The sequence below is a fragment of the Lynx rufus genome, unplaced genomic scaffold, assembly GCF_022079265.1.
Source record: "Lynx rufus isolate CCGP_SWC_20201006 ecotype Redwood Valley unplaced genomic scaffold, mLynRuf1.p SCAF_7, whole genome shotgun sequence".
NCBI lineage: Eukaryota > Metazoa > Chordata > Mammalia > Carnivora > Felidae > Lynx > Lynx rufus.
The window spans coordinates 102,626,447-102,646,381 of NW_025814889.1; the positions used below are offsets into that span (position 1 = coordinate 102,626,447).

At 35.6% G+C, this 19,935-nt stretch overlaps 1 protein-coding gene across 2 annotated transcripts in view; it reads left to right on the forward strand.

Annotated features, from left to right (window-relative positions):
- SYT1 (synaptotagmin 1) overlaps positions 1–19,935 on the forward strand; it is a 210,932-nt gene that overhangs the window by 55,306 nt on the left and 135,691 nt on the right. The window contains exons 3-5 of one of the 2 annotated variants that reach the window (XM_047067005.1): positions 4,270–4,392; positions 8,352–8,519; positions 12,021–12,188. In XM_047067005.1, the coding sequence (XP_046922961.1) occupies positions 4,270–4,392; positions 8,352–8,519; positions 12,021–12,188 (459 nt within the window). The remainder of the gene's footprint in view (positions 1–4,269; positions 4,393–8,351; positions 8,520–12,020; positions 12,189–19,935) is intronic. The other variant, XM_047067006.1, reaches the window with a different exon arrangement.

A 19,935-nucleotide genomic window follows, 5' to 3' on the forward strand; every position in this document is an offset into this window, starting at 1 on the left:
TGGTGTTTATTACCCCTGTTATGACCTGGATAAATGACCAAGATCTCAAAATGCTAAATACAGAAAATTGATAGTGGTTCATTTTTCATGGGTCACCTATTCCTTTGGGTGGGAGGGGAAGAGAAAAAAGTAAAAAAGGAATACTAGTAGGAAGTCAGTGATAGTTTATAATAATCTACTATTACAACAAAGTAGTCAAGATTTCAACCACTCAAAAAGATCTCATCCTTTCAAGTGGATTACTTGTCCATACAGGATTTTGGAGCTCTTATTTTATGAATAACTAAGTGTACAGAATGAAATACAATTTGGACAAATAAAAAGAGGCCCAGTTGTGTAACAGTAGCTTAAGGTTCTTTTTAAGACAGGCAACAGTAGTTAATAATGCGTTCTATTTTTTAGGAGGAAGGATGATGAAGCAAAATAGAATGTACAGTTTTAGGATGTATGTCAAATGTCGGTCATCCAAATTCAAAATAGTATAAGCAGAAAACTTAAAGAAAAATTTAACAAAAAAAACTTAAGAAAATTATTCTTAATTACATTTTCAGAATATTTTAAACATAGTATTTATGTGAAAATGGGAAAAACAAGTACAGTCTATGACTCTCATTTACAAACAGAACAGATGCAAGAGGCATTTTATATAGGATTTTTTAAGATACATGGGCTCCAGGGCCACCAGTAAGTTTTTTACCATTTCAATCTGTGTAGGAATGAACAGAAATTCAAATTTCCATGCTCATGGCTATCCGTCTCTATGTTAAAATTTCACAACCAACTAGGAATCTTTAAATCCCGCAATGACAACAAACTAACTGGTAATAATGTGTTTATACAGAGTGAGACTTATAATTAAAGGGGTTTATTTTTATTTTTATTTTTTTTTTAATTCCTTAAAGCTTGACAACACTGAAAATGCAGAGAGGCAATACCAACTTGCAAAGTCATAGGTCTGGAATGGTCATTTCTCCATGGTTTTCACTAATGTGTGTGGATATTTTAATTTTTATTTCTTCCTTCTATGTCCTCCTTATCTGTGTTATGTCTCATGACTGTTCTGGACTGTCCCTTGCGGTAGGTTTCCTCTGCTCTTTAGAAACCCCTAGTCAACGCTCGGATACATTTAGTGGCCTGGCCGCTGGGGCTCCACGGCTCAGGGTGTACCATTCTGACACACATCAAGAGGCTGAACTAAATTGATTTCTTTTTCTTAAGATAAAGGGTTCTCATTTTAACCATTCCTAACTGATTAAATACAACAGTATTAGAAAGCTCAAGTTTTTAACTGATGGGCATGGAAAGAAAATCCAGTCCCTTGTGCTACTTTTTAAGTGTGCCTTATCAAATCCAAATCTGAACAATTTAACTTAGAATAACTTCTCTTTCTAATGATTTGTAAATTAAGCACTTTTTGAATGTTGAAGCAAGCCAGAAGCATGTACACCAAATCTTTGAAATTTTAAATAAGATCTGATGTTCCTAAGATACCTTTCACTACTGCAATTTAGCAAACCATCAAAACTGCTGGGTTTACAAGCTTTTTCCTCTGCATTTTGTTGGGGGTAGGGGGTGGAGGGGTCTTGCTCTTGAGATATTATAATAGCTACTGATTTAATAAATCTGAGTTTAATGTGATGGTACAGAAGATGTCCTGCTTGAGCTCAGCCCTCAGGACAAGAATAGACTTAATCATTTCGGTGATGAACAGTGACATGGAGAAATTATCAAAAATTTAGCCCTATTTCATGCAGAATAATCACAGAGATGGTCCTGCACCTTTTATTAGGGCGAAAACCACTTAGGAAGAAGGAGATTTAATATCTCCACTATCTCAAATTGCACTCGGATGAAACAGGATATGTAAATTGTCAGTTCTGAAAGAGACTTTTGAGAAAGTATTTTAATCCATGAGTTTTTTGATAATCATAGAGTAACGTGTAGATTTTTCAGACAGAAATATGCATTAAATAGTTTGCTATTCTTTTTAAAAACTAAAAATCTTACAGGGAGGCAATTTACCTAAGCTGTAATTTCCTAGGCACATAGATTAGAGTGTTAAAGACTTAACATGTAGCCAAGGTTTTGAAAGGGCCTCAGTTCCTCTAATTAACCTCAGTAGTCTTTTCTGGTCACTTTGCTACTATGTTCCCTTTAATGACTCCCCCCCCCCCACCCGACCCAAGTTGAAAGATTAGGTTTTTAAGTAATTACATTAATTGTTTCCTGCCTTTGACTATCAGTAAGCACATCAACATTTTACCAGTCAGGAAAACATCTAAGTATGAACTTTCCAAATGAAATGGTGTATGGCTAACCAGATTTGTGAAAGTTTCTACCCAGACATAATAACAGTAATATTCAATTTTCCAAACTCATTGTAGGCTCCTGAAAATTTTCCAGAAGCACAGAGTAGGGGAGGCACCTCTAACTACGGCTCAACTCTATATGATCCTCCCACCCAAATGAGTTCTACTGATACGATGCCACCACATCTCCACTTTTTTTTTTTTTTTTTTTTTTTAGGATCGAATTGGAGTTAGTGAAAAGAGCCAAAATGGACAATCTTGTCAATTCAGTGCCTTTTTGAAGCAGAGAGCCTCTGTATAAGTGGATGAGTTAATAGTAAAGCTTTCTCTTAACAGAGAAGAAAGATCATACAATCTGGAAGGTGGGGAGAGGTTGGGTAATGGAGCTGTAGTTTGACAACTCATGCCTTTCTGAAATCTGGGTATGCTTCTGGAATTTGAGTTCTACAAGGATTCTCCGATCTAAGTCGATGACAAGAGTTAAGATTCCTTTACCTTGTCATAGATATAAAGCAATCTATCACACACACACACACACACAGCAACGAAAATGCCATAACCAAACACTAGGAAAGAATATTTACTATATATATAGTAAATATGTGTGTGTGTGGGTGGGTGGGTGTGTATGTATATATATATATATATACACATATATATTTATGTATGTATATATATGTATATATATATATATATCCCCACCCACAGAAAAGTTGAAACCAGTAAAATACAGAGTTTCTAGAAATTAGTAAGAGCAGAACAAAATGCTAGCAAATTTAGCGAAGGATATATACAAGTAGTCCCCAGAAGAAAAAATACAAACGGTTAAAGATTTTAAAAATTTTCAACCTCACTAGTAGTCAGGGAAATGTAATTTTATCACTTTTTAATTCTGAATAACTATGTGAAGTTTTTTAAATTTTTTTTTCTAATTCTGTAAGGCAAGAAGAATCCATATCCCTAAAAAAAAAAAAAAGTCCTAATATTTACCTTTATAACTTCTTTTATTTCAGCACAACTATTGTGCTTAATGGGAAAATATACACTTTCAAAAGAGAGGAGCATCTGAATGTATTTTATCAAATAATGAGCTTTCTAGTATTTCAATTTACAGTACACTTCAGTTTTAGGTTATCAAGAATATTCAGTTGGTCCAAACTGGGTTTTGAGAGTTCAGTCCCATGATTTTTGTTCACTAATGCAAAATAAATGTTTATACTGATTTCAGTTTGACAAAATGGCAAACATAACTGCTTTTATTTTTTTTAATATAAAACAGACCCATAAATCAATTTAATTCAGCCTAGCTTTCTGTGGAGCTGTTATAAAAATGAAATGGTAAACTGAAACTAGACATGGCATAGATTTTTCTCTAAACATGCATTTGCTGGTGGCATGTTATCTCCACTTTTTCCATAACCATTAGAAACGTACATGTGAAACATAGGAAATTAAAAGTCTTGGAGAATCACTTACTCGGCTACCTTTCTCATAGGAAAAAAGGCAAGAAAAGGCCACGCATTTCATACAAGTACTCCACTGCATGTAACGATGATGTTTTACATGATGCTTCGATCTCTTTAAACTACATGAATGTGAAACCTGGCCTGGTTAATAGCATGTTTATCGTATCTCTGAAAGAAGCAGTTTTATCAAAGCCAAACATGATACCAAGTTGACATTTTCTTTGCAACGACTTTACATTTTTTGCTTGCAATATTCTGAGGGGCTTCTTCCATTGCTTCCATGTTGCTTGCTGGTTGGGGAAAAAAAATTCCGTGCACAAGTGGAATTTTAAAAGTTATCTAAGCAGCAAATGTGAATGTGTGTCAGACAAACGGATTTCCAGCATCTTTGTGCTTTTGCTTCTAACAGCTTGGAAGTATAACCGCAGGCCCAGGTGAATATGGGTTTCCATGAATTCACTTGAGCTCACATATAATCCATTCCCTACTCATAGGCTCTAAAGGATGATGATGCTGAAACCGGACTGACTGATGGGGAAGAAAAAGAAGAACCCAAAGAAGAGGAGAAATTGGGGAAACTTCAATATTCGCTGGATTACGATTTCCAGAATAACCAGGTATGGGGGGGGGGGTGGAGGAAATGACTTCTAATTCCATTACATTTTCTGAAATTACCAAGTAGAAATTGAAGCAAGATACTTCCTCAAACATTTCGTTTGCTGCGAGGGGAAAATGCAATTATCAAAGCTATGGATGAAATCGAAGTACAGGCAGTCCCCTACTTGCTAATTTAACTTCTGGTAATTAGAATTCACAGTATTCAACCGATTACATCTGCTTATGGCACTTACAGCAGGCGAGCAGAATACAAATGAACTTGGGAGTAGTCAGTCTGATTCTGACAGCTCCCAGCCACAGTGTCACCTCCACTGGCCCCTCAGCCTGAGCTTGAACCATCTCTCCTGGAATGTATGGAATTTAGATCCAAACAGGGTGAGGAACTATTGAAGTAAACCACCATTCAACCAAAGCTTTCAAACAAAATGTAGGGGTACCTGGGTGGCTCAGTCAGTTAAGCACCCAGCTCTCGATTCCAGCTCAGGTCATGATCTCACTCACAGTTGGGAGATCAAGCCCCACATTGGGCTCCATGCTGGGCGTGGAATCTGCTTACGATTCTCTCTCTCCCTCTACCCCACCCCCTCCTCTCTCAAAAAATAACAATAAAACAAAATGTAACTGTGTGATAAGAAATCCAAGATGAAAAACTAATTGCCTTCCATGAATTTCAAAGGCACAAATGCCTTATATAATATGATACCAGGTAAAATTCCTAGCATGCATAAGCTAACCGTTCTCGAAAAGTAGAAAGACCAGCAACTTCGTTTCTAGTACCTGTGACTTCTGCCCAAAAAGTGACAAGGAACTGACGACAGTAATATAACAATCATTCCTGCTTCAATTTCTCAAAAAGCCACGAAGTGCCACCTAGATAAATGATAGTATTAGGTACCTTTTAGTAACCGTGTTATAGAGGTAGCTCAGAGATAAAGGTTAAAAATCCCTACATTTAAAAAAAAAAAAAAAAAACCTTCTAGGACACATGAAATTGACCATGTCTCTTTATCTTCTGAATTGTTAAATTCAAAAGCTAGATAAGAATTAGTGGAGTCAGCGGAATTAGAGATCAGGCTGTTAAGAATCCACATCTGACCAGCAGAGTTTTCACTGTCTGTTGTTTTGCTTCTCTCATCTTTTTAGAGGAAAAAAAAGTGATTAATATAAATACAGTTACTACTAACACAGCTTGTGTTATTTCCAGTTTCATGAGGAATGAATAAATAGGACAAATACCAATGCTCAACTTTGAGCACCGAAGTCCAAAGTCAGTAACACTATGAGAGCTCAACACAGTTGCAAGAATTCTAGGAATATTTATTTATTTATTTATTTATTCATTCATTCATTCATTCTTAGAAATCGACAATTTAAATAATGTCTTCACTTTCCAAATTTCTAGAGAGTTCTTCGTGAAGAATGTATTGATATGCTCTATCATACTAAAAACGTTTATTTGATCAGCTTCATGACAGCCATGGCTAGTCATTTCATAATACAGTCTAGAAAGCTGCACTTTGGTTACAGATACAAGTTTATAGGTGTGGATTTATATACATCTATAGGCATACTATAGTTAATAGTTAATTAAAATAGGGAATTTATAGTTAATTATAGTTAATTAAAATAGGGAATTTGTGGTCATTTTTATCCCAGCTACCAAAATTTGATCATCAGGAGTTGGTTGAGAGTAAAACTTCCTATTATTTACATATTCTGGCAAAGATGAAGGTCAATACGTGTTATCTCAACATGTAACGTTTTTTCCAGAAATTTAACCTTCCTTTATATGTGTATCCAGTATGTTTTAATACTTTATTCTACTTTCATATTACCCAGTAGAAATCTAGTGGTATCTCATCCTGGTTAGTCATAATTTTGAAACTTCTAAGTCAGCTTAAATTCTTTAAGTATCATTTTATAAGGTATTTTTAAGAAAATAGCATTTTTCTTATATATAATGAGTGCTTTTATTGTTCCCTTTCTAGCAAACATCAGATTGTTAAAAAGGTATTTCATTCTGAGGTCTAGGAGAGTCTACCTGATGAAATATTTTTTAATTAGTATGCATTGATTTTTTTTTCCAAATGTTCTCAGCTAATCTAATTTATAAAATGAATCCTATGAGTCATGAAATATAGTGTGAGGAATTTTATATATTAAGCTATAATCGAATATACATGTTTGCTTACAAAAACCAAAACACAACTGTAAAGTACTCTAAATGAGAGGCTTTCATGGCAGAGAGAAATGTGATATTTATCTTCCAAGCAGAAGAGGGGGGGTTTGGAAGAAGTAACTCCACCCCTTGTCAACAAAATTTCCAAAACTCTTTAGAATGTAAGTCACCTAGGTTTAAAGAGTTTAGGTTATAGGACAACTGCATCCCTTCCCAAAAGAAAATTCCTTTCAAAAAGTGAGGAGAAGGGGCACCTGAGTGGCTCAGTCAGTTAAGCATCTGACTCCTGATTTTGGCTCAAGTCATGATCTCACGGTTCATAGGATCGAGCCCGGCATCGGGCTCTGTGCTGCCAGTGCAGAGCCTGCTTGAGATTCCATTTCCCTCTTTCTCTGTCCCTCCCTGGCTCACTCGCTCTCTAAATAAATAAACATCAAATTTTTTTTTTACAAAGTGAGGAGGAAATAGAATCTTGCTTATTCACATTGCTACCTAAAGGCAAATTCCCAATACCAACTTGGCAAACCAAGAGACAAACCATTTGCTTTACTCATCATGTCTTTATAACCTGATGTCTATTTTAGCTGTTCTTTGACCATCTGTTTATGTTTTGCATATGTACAATCCAGCACTCTTATTGCTACTGTTGTATGATGCTGTCACAAATATATTGAGCACTACGACGGAAACAACCATCATCCAGAGTATGGGTCCCAGTTAAAAACTGAGCCAACTAGCCAAAGTGTCCTTACCAACACAGTGGGTCAATTTTACGGAAAATGAATGTGACTTTTTTTTTTTTAAAGGAAGTGAATTGGCTAAAAAGTCAGACTCAAATTTTCAGGCCTGATGTGTAAAGCCATAATGTAATTGCATTTATGGACAAGGGTCTATTTTTGTTTTCCATGTGGGTCTAAACCAGTCTGTTGATACAAAATGTCTGATGACAACACCTCTAGAATCATCCGCTCACACCTTTTATTCTCTTTGCAAAAACATGAACAATGCCAGCTACACTCCCATTCATAGTAATACAAGAATTTATCACTGAAAAAAAGACATGGAGAAATCTCTGCATTTGAAAAAAAAATCAGAAACTTGGTCACTTAAAACATTAAAAATCATATCTGTAATCTTGCTTTCATTTATGTGAAGCTGAGATTATATTCTTTGACTCCATGTCCTATATTTAAACAGAATAAATGATCATTTTACTGTAAGTTAAAATAAAAAGTAGGCAGCATACAAATAAAGGTCAAATATGATAGAAACTTGCATGTCTTATTTTTATCTCAAAATGCTACCCAATTTCTAAGAAATTTCTACTGCGCTGGTCTGAAGCTTTGAGTTTAGTATAAAAATTTCCTACTTCATAATTACAGACTTGTTATTGTTTAACAATTTATTTCCATTTACAAATCATGCCCTGGAAAAAAAAATAATAATGCACAAGGGCTTTTAGCAACTGGAAAGTTATTTGATTGCAACCCTTTTGCAAATATGAATTCCATATTTAACTGTAATCAGCAACCTTTTAAAAGCCTCTTTTGTGTTTGAAACCAGGCTTCCCAGAGCCTGCATCTGTCATAATTGGGTTTCTGAAGTCTATATGGCTTGCTTCACTTGTCTTCTGGGCTTAGATTCATAAGAGAAATAAATAAAAGTTTATTAAAAGCAAAGAGGAAGAGGGAGAGAGATCACAATATGCAATATCGTGAACAATCTTTTCTAAAATGTCCACCAATGTTTGTGTTTGCTTTGTTCTGTCTCTCTTTCCAGCTGCTGGTAGGGATTATCCAGGCTGCTGAGCTGCCTGCCTTAGACATGGGAGGCACGTCTGACCCCTATGTTAAAGTGTTTCTGCTGCCTGATAAAAAGAAGAAATTTGAGACAAAAGTCCACCGAAAGACCCTTAATCCTGTCTTCAACGAGCAATTTACTTTCAAGGTACTTTTTTTTGTACTTACTAATAACTTTTCCTCTGTGGTTTTAAGACCCATCTCATCCTGACACATACATAGAAATGCACAAGACCACTTATTCAGAGGTTCAAGGATGAGTCTATTCAGAATATTTAAAATTCTTATCTTCATTCCAGTGAGGATTCTGCACTGTGTTTAGATTTGGTTAAAGTAGGATTCAGCTTGGCCATCTCAGAACAGAATACAGACTGGAGTATAATGGGGATGTCAATCACATCCAAAAAAGGAAAATCAACATCAAGTGAGCCAATAGACTTGAACATTTCCCCCTCTCTTGAATAAAGACAAAAGAACAATGAAATTGTTATTTTCCTAAGTCTCTAAGTTCCCAAAATTAAGTTACAATCACAGAATAAAGTAAGCTGTGTTCCACTGTTTAAATGATACAAATAGGTTTTACCCTCATTGCAGAATTCTGTGTGTACAGGGGCAATCTAAGCACTTAAAGACCATTCTGAACCTATCACTAACATAAGAATACAAACCTATTGTTTTTCTGCATTTCTAGCATTTTCCTTTAACTCTAGGCTCTTCCCTAGCGCTCTGAATCTTGCTGAGACACCTCAGTTGACAATAATAAAGAGAGATTCTGGCCATAAAATAACTGACAGGAAAACGTACCCTGCAGGCCGCAGGCATCTCTACATATACAGCTCTGTAGCTCATGTCTTAAAGTCATGCATAAAAGCACTTCTTTGGTAACTATCTTTAATATGTGAAAAAATTGTAAAATGCATTACTTAAAATAATACATTTCTGAAAAATGAAAGGTCTGTGAGTTTGCCAGCAGGTAGATTTAACATCACTCATCTATCAGCCAGCCTTAGCGATAGCATGTGCCTCATGCAAGCAAATACTGTGGTGCGAAATAAAATGGATACAACTAAGGGCAGGAGTCCTTTTCTCGAGCCTTGTTTCCAGTTTTGTAAGACAGCAATGTCTTTGTATTCACTCTGAAATTTCAGATTTTGTGACAAAAATCTCCAAAGTATTGTCAGTAATCTTATCTAAAACCTACACTTTTTTATACCCAGATAGTTCATTTAGAGTAGTAATAAAAAGATTCTGGGGGCGCCTGGGTGGCGCAGTCGGTTAAGCGTCCGACTTCAGCCAGGTCACGATCTCGCGGTCCGGGAGTTCGAGCCCCGCGTCAGGCTCTGGGCTGATGGCTCGGAGCCTGGAGCCTGTTTCCGATTCTGTGTCTCCCTCTCTCTCTGCCCCTCCCCCGTTCATGCTCTGTCTCTCTCTGTCCCAAAAATAAATAAACGTTGAAAAAAAAAATTTAAAAAAATAAATAAATAAATAAATAAATAAATAAATAAATAAATAAACAAACAAACGTTGGAAAAAAATAAAAAAAACGTAAAAAAAAAGATTCTGGAACTACTCAGCCTATGAATAACTCATCACTATGGTCAATATACCACAAAGCACAGAATGAAGATAAAACTAATAAAATATTGCAAATGGTAATGACAATCATTCTGTTTGGCTATGTATGAATTTTCATTTAGGTCAGGAGTTACTGACCACAATTTAAGATTTCTTAAATTATTTGAAATACTATGGTGTCTGAGTTATCTGTGTATTATTTCAAAAAAATGTATTTCTAAAATTTTATTAGTAATTTCTGTGGCTTCAAAAGGTTTAATTACTGAAAATTTTTAACTGCCTATAAAATTTCATCAGGTTCTGTTTTATTTCAAAAATGCTGACAAAGCCATAAATCAATCCAAAGTGTGATATATTTTGATACACTTAGAAGTATGCTGTTGTTTCCAGAGAACTGGTTAATTTCTCCAGGAGACATTGTAGATTATGCATCTTGAAATGCCAACAGGCAAGATAATGGAAGAACCGAAGCATAATAGTTTAAAGAGAATAGGCTTTAAAACTGAGTTCAAATCCACTTCACGTGAATGTGACATGCCCTGACCTAAATGCTTCTTTTCCTCCAAACTCCCACCTGAAGGAGTTACTAATCATTCAAATAATAAGTATGTAAGTGCCGACTGTACTTAACATGTATTCATTCAGCCTTCTACTGCTCTGTGAAGTAGGTCTTAGTATTAACACTATTTGATAGGCGAAATGTGTGAGGTGTATTTGCTTGCTCCAGGCCCTTCAGCCAGAAAGTGGGAAAACCCAGGCCTGGGCCTGTCTGACCCCAAGCCTAGGTTTTTTTTTATGTTATTTCAGTAGAATCACAAAAAAATCCAGAGTGATTTCAGAAATAAGACGAAATATTTACCCCTACTCTAAAATTCATTTCTTCCTTTGAAATTCAGCTGTTTTGCAGGGTTTTCTGTTTTCTTCTAAAATGGAAAAAGCATGGTTCCTCCATTTTAGTCAAAGTATTTTAATCAGATGCTAAATAGATGACAAATAAGTGAGAAAAAAAACAAACTTTTGATAAACTAAAATTTCCTATACGTATATGGTCAAATACGCTTCCTTCTCCTTCCCTTAATATGCAAAGCTCATTGAGAAATGTTTGATGGAGCTCAGACAACCATTTGTACTGACAAAAATTGATCAAACCTTCAATACAAGTCCAAACAATTTCTTAATTAGGCATTTCTACCCAGTTACTGAAGTGTAGCTTCCTTAGAATGCACTACTTCCCCTGAATATTAAAAATGTCACCAGTAAAAATCCCAGCCCACAGCATCTGTCCCAGATATATCTGAACAGCTGGAGAACCCATCAGCTCTTGGCCTTTTGCCACCATTCATCCTAACAAGTGTCATACCTAAGAATGAACCTCAAGATCTTTATAATGCATCTCTGATATTCAGAACATCAATTTTCTAGTCAGTTCTTGTCTATCTGTAAATTGTTTTAGGGAGCGAGGCAACTTGTGAATTTCATTTAAATCCTTTCTGACTCCTAGCATATCTTTTTCATAAATCACTGCTCCATTAAATTGTAGCATCCAAATGGCTTGAAAGACTTAGTGGGACTTTGGAAGCAAGTTTTCCACCCTAAGTTATACTCTTACAATATAAATGATCATAACGATAACACAATATCCTACAAGTAAAACCTACATGGTCAAGTGCAATACATCTTAGTTTATTCTTGTATTAAACAAATTCCCACCGGAAGGAGATACTAATCATTCAAACGATACATATTTAAGTGCCTACTGTGTGCCAACACTGCTAAATCTTAAAGTGTTTATAGCATGACTAATAGTCATCAATCAATATCAATAATACTAATTATTAGTCAATCAATAGTACTAATAGCTTTTAGAACTTTAGGATAAAGCAATAACTGACTATGTTAAGTCCCTCATTTCTCCCAGTTTAAGCCTCAAGCAGTGATTCAAATGAATTCATTTTTAAAAGGCACCATTATCTCCCTGTTTTGCTTATCCAACATATATATGACAATTAAACACTATAAAAAGTAACATTTTAAATTTGTGACCAGATTTTTATCCTCATCTCTTTTTATTAAGGTACCGTACTCAGAACTGGGTGGCAAAACCTTGGTGATGGCTGTATATGATTTCGATCGTTTCTCCAAGCATGACATCATTGGGGAATTTAAAGTCCCCATGAACACAGTGGATTTCGGTCACATAACTGAGGAGTGGCGTGACCTGCAAAGTGCGGAGAAGGAAGAGGTAAGGAAAACATTAGCATTTCTAATCAGACAAGCTGTGCTCTCCAGTTGCTGTTCACATAATAACCTATTGAGAGATGCTCTCTACAAAGGATAACGTGGGCCTCCAGCTGCTGACAGCTGGTAAAATAGGGTTAAGGGATTGCATAACCTCATTACAAAGTATACTGGTCTTCTGGGTCTCATTTGAAAGAAGAGAGAAAGATTCGTGCACCATGTCTATAGATAATTCCCTGGACAGACACACATACTCACTATCTGTTTCTGAAAAGCTCACAAAATGCCAGACACGTACACATCTACTTTTTTAAAAGGACAGTGAAAAATCATCTCATTCTTTGTATTTTTCTGCAATAATTTTGCATTTTCTACATAGGTTATGTAGCTATTGAACAGAAATAAAATAGCACTTTTCCCTTGATTATTTCTGCATATCACAGACCGTTCATTGTTTCTTCTACAGATATCAGAGCATGATGGGTGGAACATCAAATATAATTCACAAAGGCTGATATTAAATCCATTTTTTAAATAAGTCACATTATTATAGTACTCTTCACATTGTTTTTTCCCCAGTTTTAATAGTTCAGCACAGGACTTTTCTGTGATTTAAAAGGGAAGTTCAATATCTTTAGTGCATTTAAACTACATAATAATCAATTCTATTTGATTATGCTATGCCTGCCTGGCACTGGCGTTTTTCTGTGCAAATGTCTCAACAGGCCAATATCACAAAGGCAAACAACTCTAGCTTCTCTGAATTCCTAAGGCAGCTCAATTTCTAGCTATTTTTTGGATCCTGACAATCCCTTGGGTTTATAACCACTCAGGGGATTGCCAACAGCCTCCATCATTCAGGAGCCCTAGGATTCTGTAAGGCGTGATCGCTTTGGGGCCACCCAGGAGATCAAAAAGAGTGCCCCAAGTCTTCAACACATTCAATCAAGCCTATCACCTGGGAATCCTCACAGCCTATGGTTTTCTCTGACCAGTGAAACTTAGTGAGGTTTTAGAACAGATTTGTTGATTGCTGTTTTGAAATTGAATCTTACTAGTGCTCTAAATTTGTCTGTAAAAAAGGAATAAAAATTATCCGAGTTAAGCTCTCCTTTCCTTTTGGAAAGAATATACATAACTTAACCAAATGCATTAGTCAAACTTAGACTCTTGGATACTGAAACAGATTTAGCCCCACCGTGGATACTCAAAACCCATCCGAGGATAATATTGAGTTTTTACATTTTGTTATTTTTGTAAGTAGTTCTTCTTTATGAGTGAATATCAATGTTAAATCCAACATCTCTCTGAAAATAATATGATCATGTTTCTAAATTTTTAACAAAGTGATGAGCTGTTTCATTGAATTTTTATGTTTTATTGAAATGTTTTCCTTTGTAAATTCCTTGCAACTGGGGTGCAAAGTGGGACCATGACAAATATTTATTAACTGAAAGGTTTTTATTAGTTGACTGGTTAATCGTTAGCTTGTTAGGTGAGTATCAAAATATGACCCACTCATGCTTCACAATGGCTACCTGCCCAGAGTGCATGGTTCATACTTCTCACCTTCATCTGGTAACTATAAAGTGGTATGGGATTCATACCTCACTGGGTTTCTGAAAAGTTTGCAAGTATTTGTGCCTGAGTTAAGAAAATGTAAGCCATCAAGCACTTTTTCCTTTCTCAAAAACTCTTTGAATGTGGGCAGAGTTTGAATGTTGACAGTAAGCTGATACGTTTGACTCTGGAATCTACGAGTAGATAGACTGTCCAAAAAAGAATCACATTTTTTTTCTTCTCACCCCCTTACTTGCCCTCTCCTATCTCTGTCTTCTATTTCTTTCTTCTTCTTCCAGGTCTTCTCTCCCTATCTCAAACCTTTGTAGCCCAACTCATTCAAAAATACTATTTGAGTATTTACTGTAAATTGCTACATTTCTGGGACTGTGTAGGTACTCAAGAAAGTAAAAAGGGTAGACACTGCTTCTGCTTTCATTGCATACAGTGCAGTCTAATTCTCCTTCTTCACACCAATCTTTGCCTGGCTTACTGTCACTGAGACTGGTTTCTGGAAAAAGTCCCGTCTTTAAGATCAAACACTCCTGGGTTTCATTTCCGACAAGTCCATTCACTAGCTCAGAGAACTTGGTCACATCACTTAAGCTCTCTAAAATTCAGGGTTTTTTTCTTCTTTAGAAAGTGGTTTAACATTATCTACCCTTCGTCTTACAGACTGACTAGGATAGAGTGTAAAATACCTAATACAGAGCCTGGTATGTGGTAAATGTTCAATAAGCAAGAGATCTCCCCTTCTCTCTTCTTGGCCAATCTTGTTTGGGTTCTCTTTCACTTCATGCTTTTACCTCCCTCTTTGTTCTAGCCTTTTCCCTATATCCAAATCCACTTCTCTCTTCTTTTCCTCACCACCATTCTATTTACTGAATGTCCCTGGAGTTTTTAATGGGAAGTAACTCTATAACTACCTTCTTAAACTCTAGAGCCATTCCTCTTGGATACCTACTTGGGAATAGTAATTTTCAGTTTTCAGTTGAGTGGCTCTTTCCTTTCATCATGATATAAGCAGCCTCATAAAACAGGTGTCTAGTTTACAACCTATCTCTGGATGACTAGAACCAGGTATAAACTGTCTCATAATAAATGAAGATCCAATTACATTTTTCATCTGAAGAATTACTTATTCTCACTGATATAGGCTCTAGTTTTTCATGCTACTGTCCATTAACTGCAGGAAATTATAGTTGTGTAAATAAATTGAAGTCTCAGATTGACTTTGCTTCTCACAATTTTAAAGATATTGTTTTTCCATTTTACATGAACAATTCCGTTCATGATTTTTATTTCCTGTTCATCTAACAGTGTAATATTTAATGTCATAAGGAATGAAAGACATAAAGGAAAGTGGAAAAAAGGAATTCAAGATATAGCTTTGGAATCTAGAAACTGAAATCATGGTCGTCTGTTCACTTGGTTGACACTTGGATTTAAATAGGTTAAATCCCACCCACTTAGATCCAACCTTGTGATTTTGATCAAATGGGGTAGGGCGTTGTCACCCAAAAGTTGAACAATATAAAAGTCATAAGATGATGAAGCAATTATGTAAGTTAAAAATTATGTTATTTTAGTGATCAACTAAATGTGCAAGCAGTTTAGAAGGAAGAAAGGGAAGAAGCCTTATCTGAAAGTTACTAAGCGCATGTTGAAAACGTAAGGTGTGTGAAAGAGATAAGCTATGGCAGGAAGAGCCCTAACAAGTGCAGAGTTCCCACTGTTAGATTCTAGCCCCTGAAGAAACATCTCTGGATGACTTTCCATTCCAACTTGTTAACTTTCTCTGACACAATAATAGCCACCTCCTAACAGAGGAAGATGGAATTTGACTTTACAAGCTACTAGACTTTTGTGTTCCTTTTGTTTCTTTAAATCAGAAATGTATATCCTCTGAGTTGAGAGATGGTAACATATAAAACTTTTCCTTATTTTCCCTTTTTGATATAGGGCCTCAAAAATCAGCTTTTGGCAAAAGGTTTTCAATTACCCATTTGCAAAATGTTTCTAATATGTATAACCCCAGGCTATGTTTTCAAGATAGTCTTTTCTTTTAACTTACTTATTTTGAGGGGGAGGGGAGGGGGGGGAGAGAGAGGGGGGAGAGGGGGGGGAGAGGGGGAGGAGAGACAAGGGAGGAGGGGGGAGAGAGAGGGGGAGGGGGGGGAAGAGGGAGAGAGAGGGAGCAAGAGGGAGAGACAGCGCACAAGCGGGAGAGGGGCAGAGAGAGAGAAGGAGAGAGAAAGTCCCAGGCAGGCTTCGTGCTGTCAGTGCAGAGCCCAACTCAGGGCTCCATTTCACCAACCATGAGATCGTGACCTGAACCAAAATCAAGAGTTGGACACTTAACTGACTGAGCCACCCAGGTGCCCTGAGATTGTCTTATTTTTAATTATTCAATAAAATATTTATGCCAGCCACAAGTCAAACCTGAAACTAACCTTCATACTTTTAGAATAGTCCATTATTTTTATACATCTGCTTAATTACTTCAAATGTTAAAATCAATGTCTAGAATTCCATTTTTTTTAATTTTATGATTTTATAAATTGTCTCAGTGCTGCACCCTAGCATCAGGTACATCTTTAAATCACTTAGACCTTTTTTATTTTAGCATTTTGTTCTAATTTTTTAATGTATTTTAACCCCCATGGCTTCCACTACTACTTTTTATCTCTAAAGACAGCATATACTATATAAGAAATATATACTACCAGAAAACAACTAAATCTTTTTTTGACTTTTGAGTAAGTCTGTCTTATGACTTTACCAGTACTGTTTTTGTCTCCATTAGAGAATGAGTCTATCATTTCTGCTTTGTGTAGAATTTGTTAACGAGTGATTTTTAAATGAGATTCTGTAATCCAGTGCAAATGGAGAAAAAATTGATTGCTGAATTAAAGCAAGTCGGGACATAATTTAATTAGTACCCAAGCAGAAAGGAAGAGAAACTACTTTAGTGCCTTAATAGAAAATCAATTTTGCAACAAAATTTCACATTTTTAAGCCTAATTAGGAAAACATTTACTTCACAGAAAAGCATTTGGAGAATACATATTCATTCAAATGGCAAAAGTTTTTCAGCCTCCACTGGTCAATTACTTGATACGTCTTTGGAATGGGTTAAAGTCATTACTCCTTAGGACATCTTTGATGTCCAAAGATCATAAAAGAACTGATGCTTTTTCTAAGTATACTTAGCAGTCAGATGGTAACTCATGCCCTCCGAGAATCTCTGCGCAACAAATCAATGCCCCAAATGGAAATCCTCACAAAAGGTTAACTGGTGGTATTTTAAAAACAGATGCCAATAAGAACCCTTCCTGTCGTTCACAATCTCTCACATTAGAGAAATCCAACAAAGACACTTCTATCGATCCCCACGTTCCAGGAAGTTCCACTTATTTCTATTTGTTTACTTGTTCATTGTCTGTCTTCCCTGGCTAGACTGTAAGCTTCAAGTGCAGCAGTAGCCATATTTATTGTTCCCCGCCATGAAACCAAGTTTAATCACAGGAGGCAAGCACACAGGTGTGCAAAAAAATTTTTTTAAAGATTTTTGATTGAAGAAATGGGGCAAGGTGTGTATTAAACTGTGGGGGGTTTCAAAATTCCCCCTTTAAAGTCTATGTTAATAATTGTAATTGTGTTATTTTATAAATGAGGTCTTAGGTATTCTCAAAATCTATCAACAAAACATCCTCGTATTAAATGATTAAAATGGTTTAATATCTTTTGGGGTATTTTGGTCTGTTGCTTTGAAAAAAAGGAAGTATAGATGCTTATCAAATTCACTGTTATTACTGTTTGTTAATGGACTGAAAATGGTGATAGTTGTTTTTGTTGTTGTTAAAGCTTATTCAGTTATCTCATTCTTCTCTGTAACTTTTGCTTTTCAATTTTTTATTTAAATTCTTAGTGAACATACAGTGTAATATTGTCTTCAGGAATAGAATTGGTCTTTCTCTGATTAACTTATTTCCCTTAGCATAATACTTTCTAGCTCTATCCGCACTGTTGCAAATGACAAGATTTTATTCTTGTTGGTGGCTGAATAATATTCTATTATATGTATGTACATACACTACATCTTCTTTAGCCGTTCATCAGTCAGTAGTCATTTGGGCTCTTTCCATAGTTTGGCTATTGTTGATAATGCTGCTATAAACATGGGGGTGCATGTACCCCTTTGAATCTTTATTTTTGTATCCTTTGGGTAAATACCTAGCAGCACAATTGCTGGATCATAGGGTAGTTCTATTTTTAGTTTTTTGAGAAACCTCCTTACTGTTCTCCAGAACAGCTGCACCAGTTTGCATTCCCACCAACAGTGCAAGTGGGTTCCCCTTTCTCCACATCTTCGCCAACACCTGTTGTTTCTTGTGCTGTTAATTTTAGCTGTTCTGACAGGTGTGAGATGATATCACAGTTTTGATTTCTTTTTTCCTGATGAGTAATGTTAGCATCTTTTCATGTGTCTTTCTCTGTAACCTTCTCACCTGGTTTCCATGACACACAGAGAGCTTGCAGTTTAGCTTAGTCTAACTTTATCTAAAGTTAGGATTTAGTTCAAGCTGTAAGGTAAATCTCTGTTTGCAACATGGAAATTTACCCAGAAGGAGGTGGAAAAGAATCAGCTTCAAGGAGAATTCCAAGAATATGAACAAATACCTATGTTTATCATAGAGTATTTATTGCTAGTCAGGTCTGTAAGTAATAGATATGATAGAGTGGTACTCAGTTGTCTTATAATACATTAAGACCATGATACAATTTAGTGCAGTTAGTATATATATGTTCATTTTATGGGACTTGGAACATAATAATTCCATCTAAACTAGTACAGAAATAGAGTTGCCTTTGATTTTTGATATGTTTTTGGGTGTAGCTATGGTTTACTTGATTTTGAATCTTTGGTCAGAATTCCCATCACCAATTATAACTGTATTGTTATGCAGTGTAAGTATTGCCTGTTTCATGATGTGGTTTCTAAGAACATCATAGGAAAAAAGCAAACAAATAACTTGAAATATCCCTCTAGTGTGTAGGGTATAATTTGGCTGCCTTTCTAGTTAAAAAGACTTTTCATGCGCAAATGGATGAAACCAAATTCTCACTTCACTGAGTTCCTAAATGAAAATTTAATATCATTTTACTTTCATTGTAAATTCTCTAGAAAACTAAATTTAGAGTCTAAAGAATTAAATTAGGGGAGAGACACTCTGGTTATTTTCACAATACCCTTTCATGACCTTCCATTGTCACATACTTTAACCTACTGAGTTACCCCTCTCCTTCACAGCTCTAACCACCCAGAGGCCTGTGTTCCCAGCCAAAATTCACCTTCATTAACACGTACTTTAACTTCTCTTCTGAAGCGATAAACACAAATAATAAAAGCTTTCTTTTACTGAGTGTCTGCTGAGTGCCAACAAAAATAATTTTCACAACACTCCTCAGCATTGGCATTATTAGGAGTGAGAAACCTGAAGGCCAGGAAAGTCTAATTTGTCAAAGTTCATACAACGAAGGCCAGAGCTAAAATTCAAACAGGTCTGAAACCCACACTCTATTTAACCATGCCATCTTCGTTAAACAATCTTTCCCAGTCTTTTCAGCCTCAAAATGGAGATTAAAACAATTTAAATGCAAAATCAAAAAACAAACAAAAAAAAAAACCCAATTGATGCAAACTAGTTTTTCTCAACTTTAGCTTATTTTTTTCAAAATCTTAACATTTGATCAGTTTGCTTTGACAACTTGCAACTGGTTAAAGTCTGCATATATATTTTCCCTCTCAAATATCATAATACATTACAAATATATCTAACATACCAAAAAAAAAACAACTATGGCATTTTGTTTCTTCTTAATATTTCATAAATAGTCAGCATGAATTCCTACCCAAGATAGAAAGCCCTAAAATGCCAAGGTACTCATTAACACAAACATGTTGTTATTCACTCATGAGTACTGATGAATTTAATGAAGGCAGAGGGATTTTGCTTTCCATTAAAAAAAAAACTTCTTCATTAAATAGAATATAAATTCCCATCCATTCATTTAAAATATACTGAATATCTGTGAAATTAGTATATAAAAGTATATCATAAAGTATATAAAACAGAAAATTAAGACTCACACATGGAAGGTGGCAATAGTAGCAACAGAAATTTATA